The sequence below is a fragment of the Pseudoliparis swirei genome, chromosome 24 (genome assembly GCF_029220125.1).
Source record: "Pseudoliparis swirei isolate HS2019 ecotype Mariana Trench chromosome 24, NWPU_hadal_v1, whole genome shotgun sequence".
Lineage (NCBI taxonomy): Eukaryota > Metazoa > Chordata > Actinopteri > Perciformes > Liparidae > Pseudoliparis > Pseudoliparis swirei.
Window position 1 is genome coordinate 15655545 of NC_079411.1, and position 19387 is coordinate 15674931.

General features: G+C 45.2%; 1 protein-coding gene across 2 annotated transcripts; it reads right to left on the reverse strand.

Annotated features, from left to right (window-relative positions):
* Positions 1–745: 745 nt before the first annotated feature.
* Positions 746–17794, reverse strand: n4bp2 (NEDD4 binding protein 2). 2 transcript variants are annotated; one of them, XM_056409469.1, is made up of 16 exons: positions 17320–17794; positions 15792–16803; positions 15112–15236; positions 14887–14975; positions 14522–14598; positions 14245–14385; positions 11245–13760; positions 11072–11157; positions 9522–9567; positions 3976–4199; positions 3766–3887; positions 3511–3640; positions 3033–3209; positions 2643–2811; positions 2018–2141; positions 746–1937 (listed from the first exon to the last, which is right to left on the reverse strand). In XM_056409469.1, the coding sequence occupies exons 1-16, from the start codon at positions 17606–17608 to the stop codon at positions 1892–1894; spliced, it is 5373 nt and encodes a 1790-aa protein (XP_056265444.1). In that variant the 5' UTR covers positions 17609–17794; the 3' UTR covers positions 746–1891. The 2 variants fall into 2 exon arrangements, with proteins under 2 accessions (XP_056265444.1, XP_056265445.1); XM_056409470.1 differs by lacking the exons at positions 746–1937; positions 2018–2141; positions 2643–2811; ... (2 more) ...; positions 3766–3887; positions 3976–4199 and adding an exon at positions 4646–8152.
* Positions 17795–19387: the final 1593 nt, after the last annotated feature.

Below are 19387 nucleotides of genomic sequence, written 5' to 3' on the forward strand. Positions count from 1 at the left end.
TGACAAATGTAAACAAATAAAATTCTCGACCGGCCCAGAAGTGAAGCGGCCCACCGGGAACTCTCCCGATTCTCCCGATTACCCACCCCGGGCCTTGCTCATATTCTACTACCACCTAAATGACTAAACGTCAGTCTGTGCCATAAACACAAGTCTTTTTGTATTGAAATGTGCATAAGTCATTGAATGTGTTGTTCATCTGGTCACATGACATCTATTGATTCTGTCCATCGGGGAGAGGGATCCTCCTGTTGCTCTGCTGAAGGTTCCCTTCCCTTTCTTTTGGGGTTTCTTGGGAGTTTTTCCTGATCCGATGTGAGGTCCTTGGACAGGACAAATTACCATCTGTAAACATAAGGCATGTATGTCTACAGATTGTAATTTGTGATTTTGGGCTGTACAAAATAAACTGAAATGAAAAAAAATCTGCCTCGAGGATTATTTATTTTTGTCCCAGTGAGACTTTTGTTTTGAAATATTCTTTTACACTACGGTCTATATGTTGGGGACGCTATGAAACAATAGTTATCATTTGTAGAACACAAGCACTTTGTATTGACTTGTAGAAAACATCTTTGTAAATCAGCATCACTTCCACTTTATAGAAAAGGCACCAAATACGTCATGTCACTCCCAAACTGGCTGGTCTTTTGATAAAATAACTAAAACAGGTTTTGTTATTGTTTGTTTTGTACAAACAAGGTTATGTTTTCCACTATGACATATCCATTGACATAAACAAGTCTTAAACTGTAAACAAAGTTTATACCACAATACAATATTCCATGTAAAATCTTTTAACAAATGAATAGAAAAATACAATTTGTGTTCAATACAATTATGTACACTCAACATTGTCAATGCACCGTTATATAAAAAATATTTCATACAGGAGCTGTTTTACACCTACAACAGTAGTGTAGAAACCTGAGGAGTAAAGGATTTGGCACAGTGGGTAAAAAATCAAAGCAAAAAGAAAACCCCCAAGAACAGTCTGGAGGCGATCGTCTGGCCCCGAGAGAGAAAACCTAACAATGTGGAATCATTTACCTGAGTTTGAACATCAATATATTAGTACTAAGTGAATGAACAGTTGCCGTATGTTGCTGAGGCGGATTGCGGCGGAACTCACAGAGCAGTGTGTGCAACCTGTTTATTGGCCTTTTGATCATCTGGCTCACATCCTGTCTAAGAGAGACACGCTGTAACCGGACAACAAAGAGAGAACAAAAACAAACTCTCCTCCTACTCAGCATCTGGTTTCATGGTAAGTTGCATTAAGAGTAGTATTGGGAAGTAAAATGCTTAAAAATGCATTTAAAAACCCGATGCCGCATCACTTAAATCCCTAGAAAGCACGCAGCCTCCAAGCAGAGAGCACGCGATCATGATCCATTCAAAGATTTACTAAAATCCTAAAATGACCTTATGTCTCAAACATGACTCCTTGTCCATAAATGTAAAAAAGATGAATTAACATCTCGTTTCAACAAGAAGCCTTAAAAAAAACACTGCGTTTTCTTTTTTTTGAATCATTCTTTAAAATGTAGATAAAACATCATGTCACGCTATAAAACCTTTTAAAATTAAAATGTATATACAGTCTTGCTTCGCAGTTGCAAAAGAAAATTAATAATAGTTTGTGTTTCATGCTTACGGATTTATCCTTCATAAACACGATGAAAAAAAGGACCTACATTTTAACTAAAATGCCCCTCAATTTAAAAAGAGTGAATTACACAACTGCTGGATAAAAAAAGAGACAGGATGAGTGTGTACCATACTGTATATACTGGAGTATGTGGCATTGCGGAAGTAGAGTGTGAGTGTGTGTGTGTGTGTGTCGTCCTCCATAGCAGCTTTAGCTCGACTCGGGTAAACCAGGTTCTTCTCACTTCAAAGAGACCAACACGAGACCTGGCTTTGGCTCAGTGAACCTGAGAGATGAAGATAGGAGAAAAATTGGGTGACAATGTACATGTTGTGCATAAGTGTGAGAGTGTGAGTGTGAGCATACCTATAGTGTTTGTTGGTGAGGTAGTCTATAACGGCGGGGCGGATGCGGGCTACGCCGCCCTGGCTGTGGTTCCCTCTTCCTGTGATGACAGAGAGCTGAGGTCGACACAGACCCTGCTCACAGTCTACAGAGGAACAGGTCGGAGACGAACAGTCACGTTAACTCAGGAGATGTTCTGATCCCTCACAGGATTTCGATGTGCACCATGCAACAGCGTCATTGTAACAAAATCTACTCTAAACCTGTTTAAGCAAGAGTCACATTTAGACCCGTACCCACAATCCAACAGGATTTATTTAATGCTCTGTGTGATTGTTATTGTATTTCTTTTTTTCCCACAGCTCAGGCCTTCCCAAATTGAAGTAAGCATGTACACAAGGCGGCAACCTCCACACTGGAGGCTCCAGTTCTGAAAAGTGAAGCCAATGCTGAAGTGTCTTAAACCTGCATTCTCTGTGTGAACCATCAGGGGGCGACTCCTGTTTGCAAAAAGAAGTATGAGTGTATAGAAGTCTCTGAGAAAATGACTACTCCTCTCTGGATTGATTCCCTCAGAACAGTCTTAACTACCCTGATTTGGCTGATAGTCAACAGAGGGCATGCAGCACGGTGTAGTGCTCATTACCTGTGGTTTTGTCCTGTAAGACCTGGGCCAGATGCTGCAAGGCCTCATCCACATGCAGCCCATGGAGGTCTAGGATGTTGCTCGGCAGCAGCGAGGAGTTGACCCGCTCAAAGATCTGGACTGCCGCGCGGTGATTGGCCTCATGCATCCGCTGGCCGTGCAGGTGCCCCTATAACAGAGGTGATGCAAACTTGTTCACCATGAACGTAGACTCGTTTATTTATTTTTAAAAAGAGAGATGAACCTTCAAAAAAAAAAAAAAATACGAGGTGATAAAGTTTCGAGCTCATACAGTATACTTGCCCTCCCCAGTGCCCAAACGTATTGAAGAAAAACAGAAAAACAGGGGCTCACAGGTGAAATGAAAACAAAGACGTTCAAACTTCTCACCTGCTGCGCATAAAACGACGCCACTTCTTTGCGACCTTGCTTGTAGGCCTCGGCCGCCTTGGAGAAACACTCGAGCTGTCGGGCCTTCTGTTGTGTGGCCTCGGCCCTGAAGTCCTCGTACTCTGGATCCTCCGTATCCTGATAGTCGGGTACGGCCGACTCCGGGAGCTTCTGCCTCTGACAAATAAAAAATAATAAATAAGCTTTGTATACAACGGAAACACTGAACTGTGAAATAAGGCAGTACAATATATAATGGAGTCATGCTTTACATAAATAAAAATACTTTTGTGATGTAGTGTAGATGAACTCTTGCTATATGCATCACATACGTCGTTATTCCAAAAACAGCAACTAAAGATGACAAATAGATGCGAAAAGAGAACGGCGAGGGAACTAAACAAAGATACAGCGGTCAAGAGAGACGTCGTACACGAGACTACATCATATATATATATATACGTGTGTTTACACATACCTTCTCCCTCTCCTTGCTGGCTGCTCTGAGGTGGTCGGAGAGAGGAGCCTCTGGGGCGACCACGGTCTTGACTGGCTCCTCCTCCTCCAGCAGAGAGCGGAGAAACAGCTCCGTCTGGGTCATGTTGTAGCTACGCAAAGAGAAACACAGACACATGCGTTTTTGATTGTGATAGGAAACTGAATAAAATTGCTTGTTTGTATCATCAAGTATCAAAGTCTCTGTTGACTTAATTTAAGTGAATACACTTCTCACTTGTTGTTTCGGAAGATGTCCTGGAGGAAATGCCTGTCAATGGTGGGGAAGAGGGAGAACAGCTGGTTCTCCTTCAACAGGGTGGCTCCATCGCGGCGGTCCAAATCTGCACGACTTTGAGACTGAGAGAAAGGAGGGTTGGAAAGGGAGATGAGGACGTGTGTCGGCACAGAGATGGAGGAGGGAAAAGGGAGATGTCTGGATAATTACCTTTTCCACATTCTTCTGCAAAGCCTGCTCCTCTTTGATGATGTCCCTGAGAGACACGTGGGGGTGCGGCATGTTCCAGTGGTCCATGAACGGCATCCGACCGCGAGCCACCGGTTGGTTGTCCGGAGACGTGCGACCCTCTGCGCTCATCGGCAAACTTGCTGGCTGTGTCCGATCTCGGGATCCGGGTCGAGCGCCGTGTGACTCACCCCAGTGGGCAGAACCTACAGTCATTCACAAAGGGTTCGGAAACTAAATGTGATGTCTGAAAACACACACACAGTATTGATACATACTGAGCCAAAGGTATGCTGCCAGTAACATTGAACGATGCTCCATGGGTGTTAACCCTTGTGTTGCCTTCGGGTCAATTTGACCCGATTCAATGTTTCACCCTCCTGTTACCTTTATATTTACTAACATATTTTACCCTTGAGGTCAATATGACCCCAGCTATTAAAATCTCCAGAAAATTATTAGAATTAATATTGTTTTCCAAGTTTAAGTGTGAGGTACTTTATGTTTGTTTGTTGACTCCCGAAAGAACACCGACATTAAATATTGAATCGGGTCAAAATGACCCGAAGGCAACACAAGGGTTAAAGGAACACCATGGATTTCAAAAGGAACAGTTTGTCTCATTTAGGGGGATCTAACAGCAATTATAAGGTTTAAGGTTTAAGGTTTTTTATTTGCCATCTGTGCCTAGACCAGCAGTCCAGACACATCGGAATTATTTTTGCAGGGTTCTCCGAGTCAAGAGGTACAAAACACACTATAATAACAGTAACAGTAACAACTAGAAAATGCATTTCCTTCTGAAAATGCGTTGGAATGCTAACATTTGAAAGCTTGAAGCTGAAAAATAAAAACAAAATTGCTGAAAAAGGTTTGAAAATAGCTGAAATATGAAATGAATAACTGAAAATGTCTGAAAATAGCTGAAATATGAAATGAATAACTGAAAATGTTGAACATAGCTGAAATATGAAATGATTAACTGAAAATGTCTGGAAATAGCTGGAAATGTCTGAAATTAGCTGAAATATCTTTTTTTTAAAGCTGAAAATAGCTGAAGATAGCTGAAATATGAAATGAATAACTGAAAATGTCTGGAAATAGCTGAAATGTGAAATGAATAAGTGAAAATGTCTGGAAATAGCTGAAATATGAAATGAATAACTGAAAATATCTGGAAATAGCTGAAATATGAAATGAATAAGTGAAAATATCTGGAAATAGCTGAAATATTAAATGAATAACTGAAAATACCTGGAAATAGCTGAAATATTAAATGAATAACTGAAAATATCTGAATTTAGCTGAAAATAACTGAAATATGAAATGAATAACTGAAAATGTCTGGAAATAGCTGAAATATGAAATGAATAATTGAAAATGTCTGAATTTAGCTGAAATAAAAAAATGTTTAAAGCTGAACATAGCTTAAAATAGCTGCCAACAGATAATAGGCTGAACATAGCTTAAACATCTGAACATATCAAAAAGGAAAACTTCCTGCTGAAAATGTTGAAGCACAAACATATTGGGTGGAAATGTATAACTGGAAAAGATAAGCAAAACTTTATTTTCTAAATATTCAAAGATATGAATCACAAACCAAGAAATAAGAGAGAGGGGGGAAAGTCAGACATGAGAACCAGAGAGAAAAATAACTAAATAAATTGAGACAGGAGAAAAATAAATGAAAAAAGAGAGGGAGAATCCAGGGTGAAGGATAGACGAGATCTAAACACTGAGTGGATTGTCTACAAAGCATTTGTTAAACCCTGTCAAAAAAAACATGATCAAATCACCAACATGGTAGAATCAATAGAGAGGAAAGATTGAGCCGAACGCGCCGATATGTTTGATATTTTTGTGGGTTAAATGAGACCTGAGAAACTCTAATGCTTGTTCTCTTCTAATATCTCTCCATATATAGACACACGCGCGAGCGCGCGGCCACACGCGCGCGCACAAACGTTAGTCTGTGTGGGGGGTTCAAAATGTATGATAAACAAGACTGTGTGTGAGATCCGCCACTGATTAGCCTAACGTGAAACACCTGTGTGACTGAGAGACAGACAGCTCAGATTCTGTTGAAAGCAACCTGGCAGAACATTTGGATTTGAGAGAGAACCATAAATCTGATCCTAAAGACGTCTACATTAGGAGATGCTCAAGGCATGTGTGAACGTTTACATGTCCTTAAATATTTTTTAGGTTTAGAAATAAGAGTTTAATCGCAGTTCAGAAAATGTTCCTGCTTGCTTCAAAAAAGTAAAAATGTCGTCAGGTTTTCAATGGAGATGACTGAGGAGAAAGGTGGACTTCCTCCCTCTTTAAGGCTTCTCTAGAAAAATCTGGGAAACTGTTGGATTCCATAGTCACATGTCTACGACAAGCACAAGATTCCCTACTACTTTATCAAAAAATTATGCCTAAAGAGTAATAATTGTGGTCGTAGTGACGATATACAAAAATAATTTCCGCTTGATCCTGACGCAGCTGTCCCCTCTAGCGATGACGTCACAGCTCTAAGGTCCCACACACACCCATTGTAAAGTCCAAGAGGAGCGGAAAAACACATAAAACTAAAATAGTAACAATAAGAGTTATCAAAAGAAGATGAATTATAAAGTTATAGCTAACACTTCTGTCAACATTTTAAAGGTAGAATTGTTTCTTTAGCTGAATGTTTGCCGATATTGTAAGCTTTTAAATTTGAACAAGTTGAAGCGGATTTGAAGATTTCCCCCATTGGATCCCATTCATTATTTATTCCATAAAAAAATTAATAATTTGAAAATTTGAAAAGATAAAAAATATACAATAATAGCTGAAGGCTATCTGAACATAAGAAAAATTAAATAGCTGACTTTGCTGAGAATATGAAGATACTGTAAGCTTTTTAAAGTTGAATATTTTCTCCATAGGAACTGATGAATTCAAAAGAATATAAAAGTATTTAAATATACAAACATTTGAAATATGAAGAGTCATTCCACTCTATTCCTGAAGAAGCTGAATTTTTTAATATTTGAATTGTTTAAATAGCTGAATATATGAAGGAGAAGAAGAGGGACAAAAAAGGTACGGAAGAAATAGAAGAAGATGAAGAAGTTTAATAAAGATGACAAGAACAAGAGTTGGACTGCTGAAGCATTCCAACTAATAATAGAAATATGAAACATATCTCAAAAAACACCGTACAAAAAACACACTGTACATAGTGTGGTAATGTGTATGTATGCAATATTTACAGTATAAACAGTAATAAGTATGTAAGTAGGCTAGTGCTGTACCTGGCTTGTAAAAGGAAAGAAGGAGGGGGAGGGGACAGTGATATGGGGATATTGCACATGTTCAGATGTTGGGGGAAGGTTGTGTGGGGCTATTGCACTGATTGTAGTGTTGCACATTTTTCACAGTTTCAAGGAGTGCCTCTTTCTCAGTAGCTGTGTTGTGCCATCAGTCTGACTGTGGCAGGGAAGAAGCTGTTGAAGAAGCGTGTCCTGTGGGTGACGATGCTGTCCGCTCTGTGTCTCAGGTTGTATGTGCAGTGTTTGTGTCTGAGCAGAGAGTGAGCTGGATGAAGTGAGTCTCCAATGATTCCCTCTGCTCTTTTCCGACAGCGCTGCACATACATAGAGTCCATGGACGGAAGTTGTGTCCCTGTGATCCTCTCCGCGGTCCTTATGACTCTTTGCAGAGCCTTCCTCTCTGCCTGGGTGGTGTTTCCATACCACACAGTGATGCCTGCGGTGAGGATGCTCTCTATCAGTCCTCTATAGGCCTGGGTGAGAGGGCGATGGTTCAGACCAGCTTTCCTGAGCATCCTGATGAAATAAAGCCTTTTCTGGGCCTTTTTCACCGTGGCTGTGGTGTGAAGAGTCCAGCTCAGGTCAGATGTCACCTGCATTCCCAGGAATCTGTACCCGTCAGCCCTCTCCACCTCAGTCCCTTTGATGATGAGAGGCTGTAGAGGGGGAGGGTTCTTCCTGAAGTCCAGTATTATTTCCTTGGTCTTGTTTGTGTTGAGGATGAGGTCGTTCTCCTCTCCATAGACCAGGATGTTGTTCACCAGGGTCCTGTAGCCCGACTCATCCCCGCTCCCCTTGATGAGCCCCAGGACGGTGGTGTCATCGGCGTATTTGATGAGGATGGTGTTGCCCTGGGTGGAGGTGCAGTCATGGGTGTACAGGGTGAATAGTTTGGGGCTCAGGCAGCAGCCCTGTGGGGATCCTGTGCTGACTGTGAGCTCGGTGGACACCCGTCCTCCCATTTTCACCACCTGGGGTCTTTCTGTCAGAAAGTCCAGAATCCAGTTGCAGGTGGGAGTTGGGACGCCGAGGTCTGTCAGCTTCTTGATTAGTTTTCCCGGGCGGATGGTATTAAAGGCAGAACTATAGTCCAGGAAAAGCATTCTGGCATACGTTCTGCGGCTTTCCAGGTGTTGCAGAGTGTGGTGTAGAGCTATTGCTACCGCGTCATCCACTGATCGGTTGGGGCGGTAGGCAAACTGGAGGGGGTCGACATTGTCCGGGACCGTGTGGTTGATGTGGGTGAGGACCAGTTTTTCTAGGCACTTCATGGCGACTGGTGTGAGTGCCACTGGCCTGAAGTCATTTAAGGTGGGTGTGTCTGGTTTTTTGGGGACTGGTATGATGATGGAGGATTTATTATGATAATAATGATGTGTATAAGTTTGTTTTCATAAGAGTATAATCCCCTGACGATAAGAATGGCTGTGTCATTGTTACCTTAAGGTGCGTTCACACCAAAAGTGACGCGATTAGTCGCGTCGCCCAAATTGCGTGAGTTTACTCGCTCGACCATTTGCCGTGTTCGCGTCATGAGCGTTGCGGCGCTCCGTGAGGGGCGGGGCTTATCTCCGTGGCGAAAACGTGATCATTTTCTTCATCCACCACGGAAGAACTAACCACTAGTTCTGCTTTATATTTGTCGTGGACATCCCACACACTAACGCCCTCGTGTTTGGGTTCATGACATCACCCGTAGACTCACACAGCTCGGTCACTTTCACCGATGAAGTTACTGTTACGTCTGAAAGACTTCCGCTTCTAGCGCTACCAGAGCGGAACATCTAAACGCTGTTATTGTGTTCATAACATTATGATCCTTCTTGTTCCGATTAAACAGCGGCGGGACAGCGATGACGCGCGGAGAAACTCAAGAGCTGATTGGCCCGAGTTGCGAAACGATCGCCTCAAAGTTGAAATGTTTCAACAAGGGGCGAAAATTTGCGCCGCTCAAAACGCGCCGCTGTAAATGCATCGCCCACATTGCGTCGCCCGGAAAAATGTTGCATCGATCACAGCCACACGCGTCTGTACGTTGACTTTTTATGGGATTCGGTCAAGCGAAAAAATCGCGTCGCTTTTGGTGTGTACGTACCTTTAAAATGAGCTATCCGTATCTCTTCACAGAGCCACTAGATACCGCTAAACGCTACACACACACTGCACCTTTAAGTTAGTGTCCAAGTGTTTGTGTCTAAGTGTGTGTGTGTGTGTACTTACTCTCCTGAAGCAAGTGAAAGGAAAGAGTTGCTTGTCTTTGCTTTTCCTGTAAAACAGCATTCAGTCAAACGAACAATAGAAAACTCACTTGCAGTAGATCATGGTCGTGTCTAGGGCTGCAACAACGAATCGATAAAATCGATAAAAATCGATTATTAAAATAGTTGGCAACGAATTTCATTATCGATACGTTGTGTCGCGCGATTATTACGGTGCTCAATAAATCACGGAGTATAAAAAAAGTTGAGTTGAGCGCAGAGCGGCGCTGGGGAAACAAGAGCGCAGCGGAGGGAGAGCAGAGAGCATAATGCTGCGTTGTTAGAGCCAATCAGCGCTAAGCTGCTCCTCTATTGATGAATCTAATTGGCTGCTGCTGCTCACGTGGCGCTGGATGCGGAAGTCATTCACGTCGTCGGAGACATTCACGGAGCTGAGTGCGTCTCCGGGTGACGTCATGAACCCAGACACCAGGGCGCTACATGTCACGACGTGTGTGGCATTTCCACAAGAGTATAACGTAGAAAACGTGGTTATTTATTCCGTGGCGGATAGCGGAAAATATTTTTCCATGGAGAAAGGCAACGGAGATAAGCCACGACTCGCTGTGAGCGCTGCGCGTGCAGACAACATTTGACGGAGCGGAACAGCGCGTGCGCTCTGATCGCTCTTTTAATGAAGTATCGAGACTAAAAATATGCTAAATCACATCGTTTTTAACGTACGGGTACTTTGTTAGTATCGATACACCGTGCAACGTGACGGCAGCAGATGTAGCGGACTAACATTCAAGCTAACCTAACTTCCCAAACGCTGTGGACATCTGAACGCTGATTGGCCAAGACGCGACAGTCCATCAAAGATGTTTTATTGCGAAGAGCACCACTTCACATTTTTTCTGCGTCTCACTGCAATCTCAACGGCAGCGGGCCAGGTGAAAAAAATAATAAATCGGAACGCGTCTCTGATATTGTTCAGGGGGCGGGGCCACATGGGGACCACTGCTCAGGAGAGGAAAGCTGTCAGTCTGTTAGTGACGGTTCATCCACATGCTGACCAGTGAACAGGTTCATCACCATGGTGACCAGTGGGTCTCCAGGACCTTTCCATGACTTTAAACCAAATTTCCATGATTAAACATTTTGTGAAAACTCTGTCTACGTGACAAAGTGAGAAGATGTAGTATTTAAACTAACAATGAGAATTCCAAAGCATACCGTATATATACCGTGTAAAGTAAAATTTGAATAAAACACATTTGCATTACTTTTCCAAATATTTTGGGATTTTATTTTTTTCAATTACTTTTCTAGGCCTACTAATAGCCATTTAAAAATTCCATGACTTTTCCAGGTTGTCCATGACCGTACGGACCCTGTTTTGAATAAAGGGTTGAAAATTAAAGTTTTTTTGTTTTTTTATCCGATTAATCGATAGAATAATCAACCGATTAATCGATTATCAAAATAATCGTTAGTTGCAGCCCTAGTCGTATCAGTCGAGGTTTATAACTATCACAAACATATTGATTCTAGTCACTTTAAGGAGCTCACCTGAACAGTTTCCTTCCACTTCTGGTGGAGCAGTTTGGCCAGGCTCAGATCCATCTGCACTGCATACTCATCAGCCGAGCATGCACCTGAATATTGTGGACCGGAGAGTTTATTAGAGTATTAGATGCGTTTGAAATGAATATTCCTTAGTGTGACTCCTGTGTGTTGGTTACCTGGGTCTGTTCCGACGGGGCCGAACAGTTCAATTAGCTGCAGTGCCACTTCAGTGGGTAGTTTCAGCTCCACACTCTGGATGTCCAGGTGTTGGCTCATCCTCTCCTCCGCATGCCTCTTTCCGGCCCACTTCTCCTCCTCCTCCTTTTGATCCCTCTCCATCTCCTCCAGCTCGGCCTGCAGCAGCCGGTGGACCTCGTCGATGCTGGCGATCTCCTCCTCCATCTCAACTCTGGACTCTTCAATTACCACGGCATCATCGAAGCTTCCAACCCAAGCAAAGCTTTCTGGGGGAGCTGCACTCAGATGCCCTTGAGATGCGTTTGCATCAGGAGGATCTTGGTTTCTAACTGGAACAGCGGCACCTCCAAACATTTGCGCGTCGGTATTGCCAGCGCTCTCATCTGACTCACTGACTGCAGACTGCAGAGACACCTCCTCAAACCCAGCCGGTTCTCTCTGTGGCCAACCTTCGGGGCAATGCTCAACTGGGACATTAGGATGTAAACTGGTCCCTTCAGGTGTTTCTAAAGCTCCACACAGACTGGACGTGTTCCGCTCACCTCCAGCGTCCTCCTCCCCCCCCTCCTCCTCCTCCTCCCCATCCTCCTCTCTGAAGAACCTCTCTCCAGAGTCCAGCAGCACGTTGGTCGTCCACTCGAGGTCCTGGTGGCATTTCTCGTACAGATCTTCCAGCGTATCAAAACTAACCAGTTTGAAATGGCGGCTGAGGATGCGCAGGCTCTCCAGGCGGTCTTGAGTTGCTCCGAGCTCCTTCTCCTCTACCTGCGTGCCCTTCTCATGCGCCACGTGGTAGGGCACCTCCCTGTGTGTGGACGGGTGAACTGCCACTGCCGCGGAGACTGCAGAGGACAGCTCCGGCACAAAGCGGGAGGAGTCGCCGTACAGCACTGCGATGCCCTGCGTGGCGGGGTGGCCTCGCCGATTTAGACGCCAGAGAAGGGCAAAGTCTTGAGGATCCGTCTGGGTGGGTCTGCCTGTGTCTGCCAGGGGAAGCGAGGATGGAGGCTGCGGGCGAGCGTCGGATCTGGACAAGTCAAGGTCAGGTTTAAGGCCACGGTCAGGTTCCGTGTTGGTGCTATTCTGAATGCTGGTCACACTTTGAGCGGCGCTATTGGGACATTCGAGAGAACTCTGTGAGGGAGCAGTGCAGTTTTGAGTGAAGGTGAGCGCCAGTTTGCACTGTTTGCCCGATCTACGACCATGACGCTGCTTTCTCTCCTGACTGCCTCCACTCAATGCACTGTTTTCGGCCTCCACAGAGCCCTCCCACGCAGGACTCTGGCCGGCCTCGATAATGAGACTCCCATCAGCTTTAGTCTCTCTGCCATCCTCTGTCCTCTCCGTATCAGTGTGAAGAGAGGCTGGCCTTGCGCCAACATCACCTTCGACATTGTGGCCTCCCACGCCATCACACACATTTGCCTCCACAGCTTCAGAGATGACTAGCGGATCAGCAGTAAGAGCTGAAATGGGATTCACTGGGACGATCAATTTCAAATCCACAGATTCTCTGCCGATCTCTAACACATGATCCTGGCCTCCTGTGGTGTGTCTGGCTTCCTTTCCCCTTGCAATTTCCTCCCAGCGGTCAATTCTCGATTCTCTGACCTGACAGTCAGCCACCTTCCAGTCCAACACACAGTCGGGCAACTCCCCTCTGCTGCTGTTAACCGCCACCTCCACCTCTTCTTCTTTCTCCAGTTCCTTCCCAGAGCCCTGGGAAAGCGAGGATGAACAGGAAGATTCCTTCCGTATGTCGGCGGCCCCCGTCTGAATGAGATCAAGAAGCTTCTGGAACTCCGTCACATCGGGTCTCGCTTGCAGCTTCGCTGTACTTCTGTCAGCCTCAGGACGCTCGCCTTCATCTTCCTTCCCGTTTCCGTCTTTATGCCCTTCTCTTCTGCTCACCTGCCGCTGCTCAAGGGACGCTCCGCAAGGCCAATCTACTGCAAAATCCAACATCCGAGGCCTTCCCTCCTCTCCTCCATCCCTCGCCTCCTGAGCCTGGCTGTCTGATTGGTTTGTGTCTTTCACCAGATCTGCAGGCTCCGACCTGTCAAAACAAGACCTCCTGCTTGGCCTCATTCTCTGCACTCTTTGTGCAATGAATTCAGAGAAATCCACAGGCAGCTCTTCCCCGCGAGGATCTTCACTCATCACTGACTCGACAATACAGTCTGGGATTCCCTGACCTCCTATTGGAAAATTCAGCTCCAAGTGGGCGTCTAACTCAGAATCTAATTCGCCCAAATCCATGTCATCCACCCCGTCGGGCATTGCAGGGTTTTGCGTGAGAGTTCCAGTGGGTTGGAAATTGAGGGACTCCGTGGATTTGTGGCCGCCATCTTCCGGCATTCCCACTTCAATACAACGACCAAAAGATGACACGTCGGGGAGGGAGGAGTACAGCTGAGGGCGGGATTTCTTACATCCCTCACCCAACCCAGGTGGCCCGACCAGGTCAGGACCAGGTGTTTTAGAAATCACAAGTCTGTAGAAAACAGGAGAGATACGTAAGATAACTTCTGATGGGAGCACAATCGCCCAATGATGATATTCATTTATGATTTTTTTTATCTCGACCCAAAATGTTTTTACACAGGTAATATTTATTATGCTTTACATTTATAAAACAAAAAACAGAATAATCATTTTTAATGTTTCTAAAAACAATTTTGTATTACAGTTTTTAATTAGCATTTATTACATGCTTCTCCAGGGAGTGTGATTCACGACTGGGTCTTCTTCGTGCACACGCAATGTGATGCAAAGCAGACGTCCTGACCGTAGACCGTACATAAGTAAAGGGGCGTAGTCATCATGACCACACCCATTTGTTTGTGGACTGATGTTTTTTTAAGCCTCAAGTTCAGGCGTCGCCATCTTGGTTTTTTGGTCATCATCGTCTTGCTTTGTTTTTTTTAAACCAGAAGTACAAACGAACGCTAAATAAGACATTCGTCTGTGAAACTCACTGCGAGCCGCTGTCCTCCAGAAGGAGGCGCTGTTTCATCTCAGGCATCCGCGAACCCATGATGGACTTAATCGTGACGAAGCGCTCATAGTTATCGAGCATGTGTCGGATTTTTGCCACTGGTACATCGTGTGTGGTGCGTCTGGGTACGCACATGGAGACAAACAAAACGGTTACAAGTAGTCTCCAACAGCTCTTCATGTGCAACACTTACACAATATTGAGTCGACATTCTACGTTATAAACAAATCTTAAAATAATTCCTCTCTTTCTCTCACCTCCCCAGTTCTCTGGGCTTGTTCTTCCACCAAGTGTCCGGCTCTCGGAACAGCACCTTGTATTCATGTTTCAGTGCCTAGAACAGTTCATAACAGTCACGTGTACGACATCCACAAATATATCGCCAAGATATTTAGAAACAAAATGCTTCTGCCACTGTTAATACATAAAGATGTTTAAGGCACGAGTGCCATTCAACCGACATCTCCAGCTGAAGTCGGTGTAGGATGCAGCCTGACCCATTTATGGAGTCATGTTTTACATGTCAATTATGATTGGGATGGACGGAGCAATACAGCCGAATTAGTTAGCCACTTGACCTCCGAGTTCCCATGTTTAATTGATACAGAACAAGCTGACTGACCTGAGCCACGTACGGTTTCATCTCCCAGCCCTGCATGTTGGTATTGTCAATGATGATGGGGTTAGCGGCCCTCTCAAACGCCTCCTTGGCTATGGATTAAGGTTGGCATGAGAGAAACAAAGCACTTTAAAAGCAAACAATGGCAATCAATTATACTGATGAACAACATAATTTTGACTTGCTGCTGCGGCATCACTTCTTATCAGAACTGTGTGCGTTGCTTACCTTGCTTGTGGTTCCACTCATGGGCCTCCCCAAGAGCAGCGGGGTCAAACTGATAAACTCCATGACGAGTGAAGTAATTGTCTGTGCTGAGTCTCACTCCACCTGGGTTGTGCTCTAAGAAGGCTCTATACAAACAGAGAGAGAGATTTCATTAAACTACCTTTTTTTATTATTACTTTAAGTACTAAAACATTGGCAACGAGGAAGATCTTATCATTTTCAACACAAGCAAACACACGTGATGTAAATTGCCCTTTTCAAACCACAAGTTTCAAAGTATTGTGAGTAAATGTTACAAAAAGTCAACAAAAACCCAAAGAAAAAAAACCAAAGATTTGCACTCATTTGACCTCTCAGACTTTTTAGGAGTCCAGCTTTAAAACTTTATAACCTTTAGTCTTTCAGCCTCGACCTTGGCAGAGCGAGGAGTCCCTGCTGTCAAGACCCGAAGGCCCTCTCTGTGGTGAGGGGTGGCTGACCATCTAATGCTGTGTAGGTTAAATATAACGTTTCAAAATCACAAACTCCTCAGGCCAACAAAACAAGGGTGAACCTTTTTATATATAAAAAGTTGTGTCTTTGATATCTTTTCTCATTAAAAAACTAAATGTTATTTTTGTTATGCAATGTCCATTACCAGTTGTTTCTTATTCCATTGGCAAGTATTTCAACATTCTTACCTTGCCAAGGTCGACTTGCCAGATCCTGGAGCCCCGCGGAGCAGCACAAGGACCTTCCCTTCCAAACGTAGCCTGTTGTGCTGGAAGGGAGGATGCGGGGCGGCGGGCAGGGTCCAGGACTGCCGAATGGTAGCAGCAGGTCTGAGAGGTGCTCGGCTGACAGGGCCCTGACTCGGCCAAGGAGGGGCAAGTCTAGGTTGGCAGGACCAGGCCGACGGCATCTGAGCAACAGGGGTAATGAAGGCCGGCCACTGGTTTCCGTGGACCCGAGGAGAGAAAATGTTTGCCTGCAGGTTCCAGGGAAAAGACATCTGGCCAAGCGGCTCCTGATTCCACGTGTTAACCTTGGATCTCGCACCACCGACCATCGCTTCAGAGGGCACGACCCCAGCCTCGCTTGAGAGAGTGTGTAATGGGTCTTGCTTCTTTTTATATGCCTGAAAGGCAGAGGGACGCCCCGAGGGTGCCAGGTCTAGAGGAGGCTTCGGCTTGTCTTCAGGCGACTCGGCCATCAGGTGTGTGAAATCCACCGTCGACTGCTGCCGCTGCTGCTTATCGATGTCGTCTTCCCAAGTGCTGAGCCGGTCAAGCGGAGAAGAAGTTCCAGAGAAATGCTCAACCGGGCCCCCTCCCCAGGCCCCTCCAGATCCAGTTTGCAGGCTGGCCTGAAGCAGCTCAGGGAGGACCTGCGGCTGGAACGGCAGTGGAGAGAGGGACACACCAACGGATAAATACTGGCTGCCGCGATGCTCTTCCTCACCGCCTCGCCGAGCAGTTAGTGCCTGTAGCTCCTGGTCAACGAGCAGGTCCAGCTCCGCTGTCAGTGGACTGGTGAGGGGAGGAGAGGGGGTCAGCAGGGACGGTCTGGAGGAGTCTGTTCCATGTCCAGAAGAGCGGCACGGGCTGAGCAGGGACGCAGCAGTGCGCTCAAAGCCGGACACATGGGAAGGTGAGGGGCCTGCGACCTCAGCAGCCTTAGACAGCTCCAAGAAGGAGTCCATTGCATGTTCAACTAGAACACAAAAAGAAACCCAATGTGTCAATACATCAAAGCAAAAGGAGGAACAAAAGTTTGACCACAGCAATGCTATAAACACAACAAATATGAATATGTTTTTAAGATTTTGTACATATATATACACACATACATAAACAATATGTATATATATATGAAGACGGTGAGATGGCGCAGAATGAACATATTATTTTCATGAAAAATATTTTGCAATATATTTAAGCTAAATAAAAGATATACCCATCTTAGATAGAGTTGTGTGTGTATATATACACACACACACACACACGTGGAGGGGGGGGGGGGGGGGGCAAGGTACAGTTTTCGATGTCTGTTGGTACTGTCAATAATAATAAGAATACACCTGGGGGACCTCTGTGATACAGCGATCTCGTGCAGTGAAATGCTGTCATCAGTACACAGCTAACAAGCTACACTAAATAGCATTCCTACGAGTCACACACGCACACAACAGGCCGGACAATTGTATTATGTGTTTAGTACTAACGTCACCTTTAAAATCGGATTCTGCCAGCACAATATATATAACTTCGAGGTCCAGATGCGAGAACATCTCCTGCATGCTTTTGACGATGTTCTCCTTGACGGAGCTGGGGAGCGAGATGCTGGCTGGAAAGTTGTTCGCCATGGCTTCGTCAAACAGAGCCGGTGGTTGATACCCCCCGTTGTGGCCGAGGCTTCCGGGCTCTGGCGACCCGTCGGGAACTCTGGCCGGGCTCTGGCCGTTGTTCTTTCTCCGGGGCATTCCGTGTTCGGGCTGTAGCCGCCGGGTTGCTCTCATTAGCGGCTACACAGAGCTAACTAAGTAGGGGTCGGCCCGGAGCTGAAAACATGCTTCAGCGGCGTCGGGTAGAGTAACCACAGCGAGACAACTCCAGGTTGTGATATCTGACAGCACTCCAAGCGGTGGAAACCTCAGACTGTACGGGAGCAAATACTATAGACTAGCGAGTGCGAATCGGACCAAATTCGCCAGAGATGTCTTCTTCTTCTTCTTTAAATTTGAATGGCGGATCGCAACCAACTTGCCTCGGTGCATACCGCCACCTACTGTACCGGAGTGTGCAGATTCATGTATAACTGTATTAACTACTCAAAAATAAAAAATAAAACAAAATAAACCTATAAAACAAAACAAAATACTAATTAACTGCCCAACTACTGACCCCGCCAACAGACCTACTCGCCACTAAATCCTGCGGCCTAGCCCCGTATCTTTGGCAAATCGCAGCAAAGCCCTGTAGCACTCATGCCCATCCTGGTCCGCTGCCAGCACTCCCTCCAAACTCCACCTCCGTCCCCGCTGACACATTTTTTCAGTAGGGGCGAGATCCCCCTAGCGACGCTGCCACTCAGTGGCACTTGCCAGTAGTTGCCACAGCTACTCAGTGGCACTTGCCGGCACTTGCCAGCAGTTGCCAGCAGATGCCACTACTAGTCAAAAAGTGCCACTACTAGTTAAAAAGTGCCACTACTAGTCAAAAAGTGCCACTACTAGTCAAAAAGTGCCAGCAGACGGCGGGTCGGCCGCAGTGACGAGTCTGCGACGATTTAGTGACAAGCTCCACTGAAGTGCCCGGACAGCGGAATAAATCACTTTCATGATCACAAAATGGAGGAGCTGCGGTTTAGCTAGATAGATAGCTAAAATAGCTAGATACACAGATGGATGTGTGTGTATATATATATAAAAAAGACACTAATTAATATATATATATATTAATTAGTGTCTTTTTGTAGACACTTACTGACAATATGCAATAAGATAGTGCTGTACATTACTGCTGTACTATATTTAATATTGTTTTGCTACTACTACGTTTCACTTCGTAATCTATTACACTTATATACCATGATATTGTAACGTCTCGGACGTTATGGCACTGATGACACGGAGACGGGACGACGTTATTAATCCTCCCTTTATTGGGCATCCACCAACACATACAGCGTGTTCCTCTCAGCTTAGCAGGTCGAAAGTCAACAACAACGGTTCCCGTCAACCACCCTTAACTCCCGTTTTCCGACAGGTTAACCCCGCCTCCCCTCTACTCCGCCAATCACAGGCACGCCCCCTCGACCAGCATGCACGGTGCCACACTTTGATTGACAGCCACTTCACAGGGTCGCTACAATATATTACGAAGTGAAACGTAGTAGAAGCAAAACAATATTAAATATAGTACAGCAGTAATGTACAGCACTATCGCATATTGTAAGTAAGTGTCTACAAAAAGACACTATATATATATATATATATATATATCCATCTGTGTATCTAGCTATTTTAGCTATCTATCTATCTATCTATCTATCTATCTAGCTAAACCGCAGCTCCTCCATTCTGTGATCATGAAAGTGATTTCTTCCGCTGTCCGGGCACTTCAGTGAAGCTTGTCACTAAATCGTCGCAGACTCGTCACTGCGGCCGACCCTCCGTCTGCTGGCACTTTTTGACTAGTAGTGGCACTTTTTAACTAGTAGTGGCACTTTTTGACTAGTAGTGGCATCTGCTGGCAACTGCTGGCAACTGCTGGCAACTGCTGGCAAGTGCCGGCAA

Excerpts from the sequence above, each read along its gene's own strand:
- n4bp2 (XM_056409469.1), bottom strand. The coding sequence starts at position 17,608 with ATGAGAGCAACCCGGCGGCTACAGCCCGAACACGGAATGCCCCGGAGA. Across the intron at positions 13,761-14,244 it reads CTGGAGGACAGCGGCTCGCA|ACTTGTGATTTCTAAAACAC; the intron begins GTGAGTTTCACA and ends TGTTTTCTACAG. Across the intron at positions 4,200-9,521 it reads CTTTCACTTGCTTCAGGAGA|GTTCTGCCCACTGGGGTGAG; the intron begins GTAAGTACACAC and ends GAATGACTGTAG.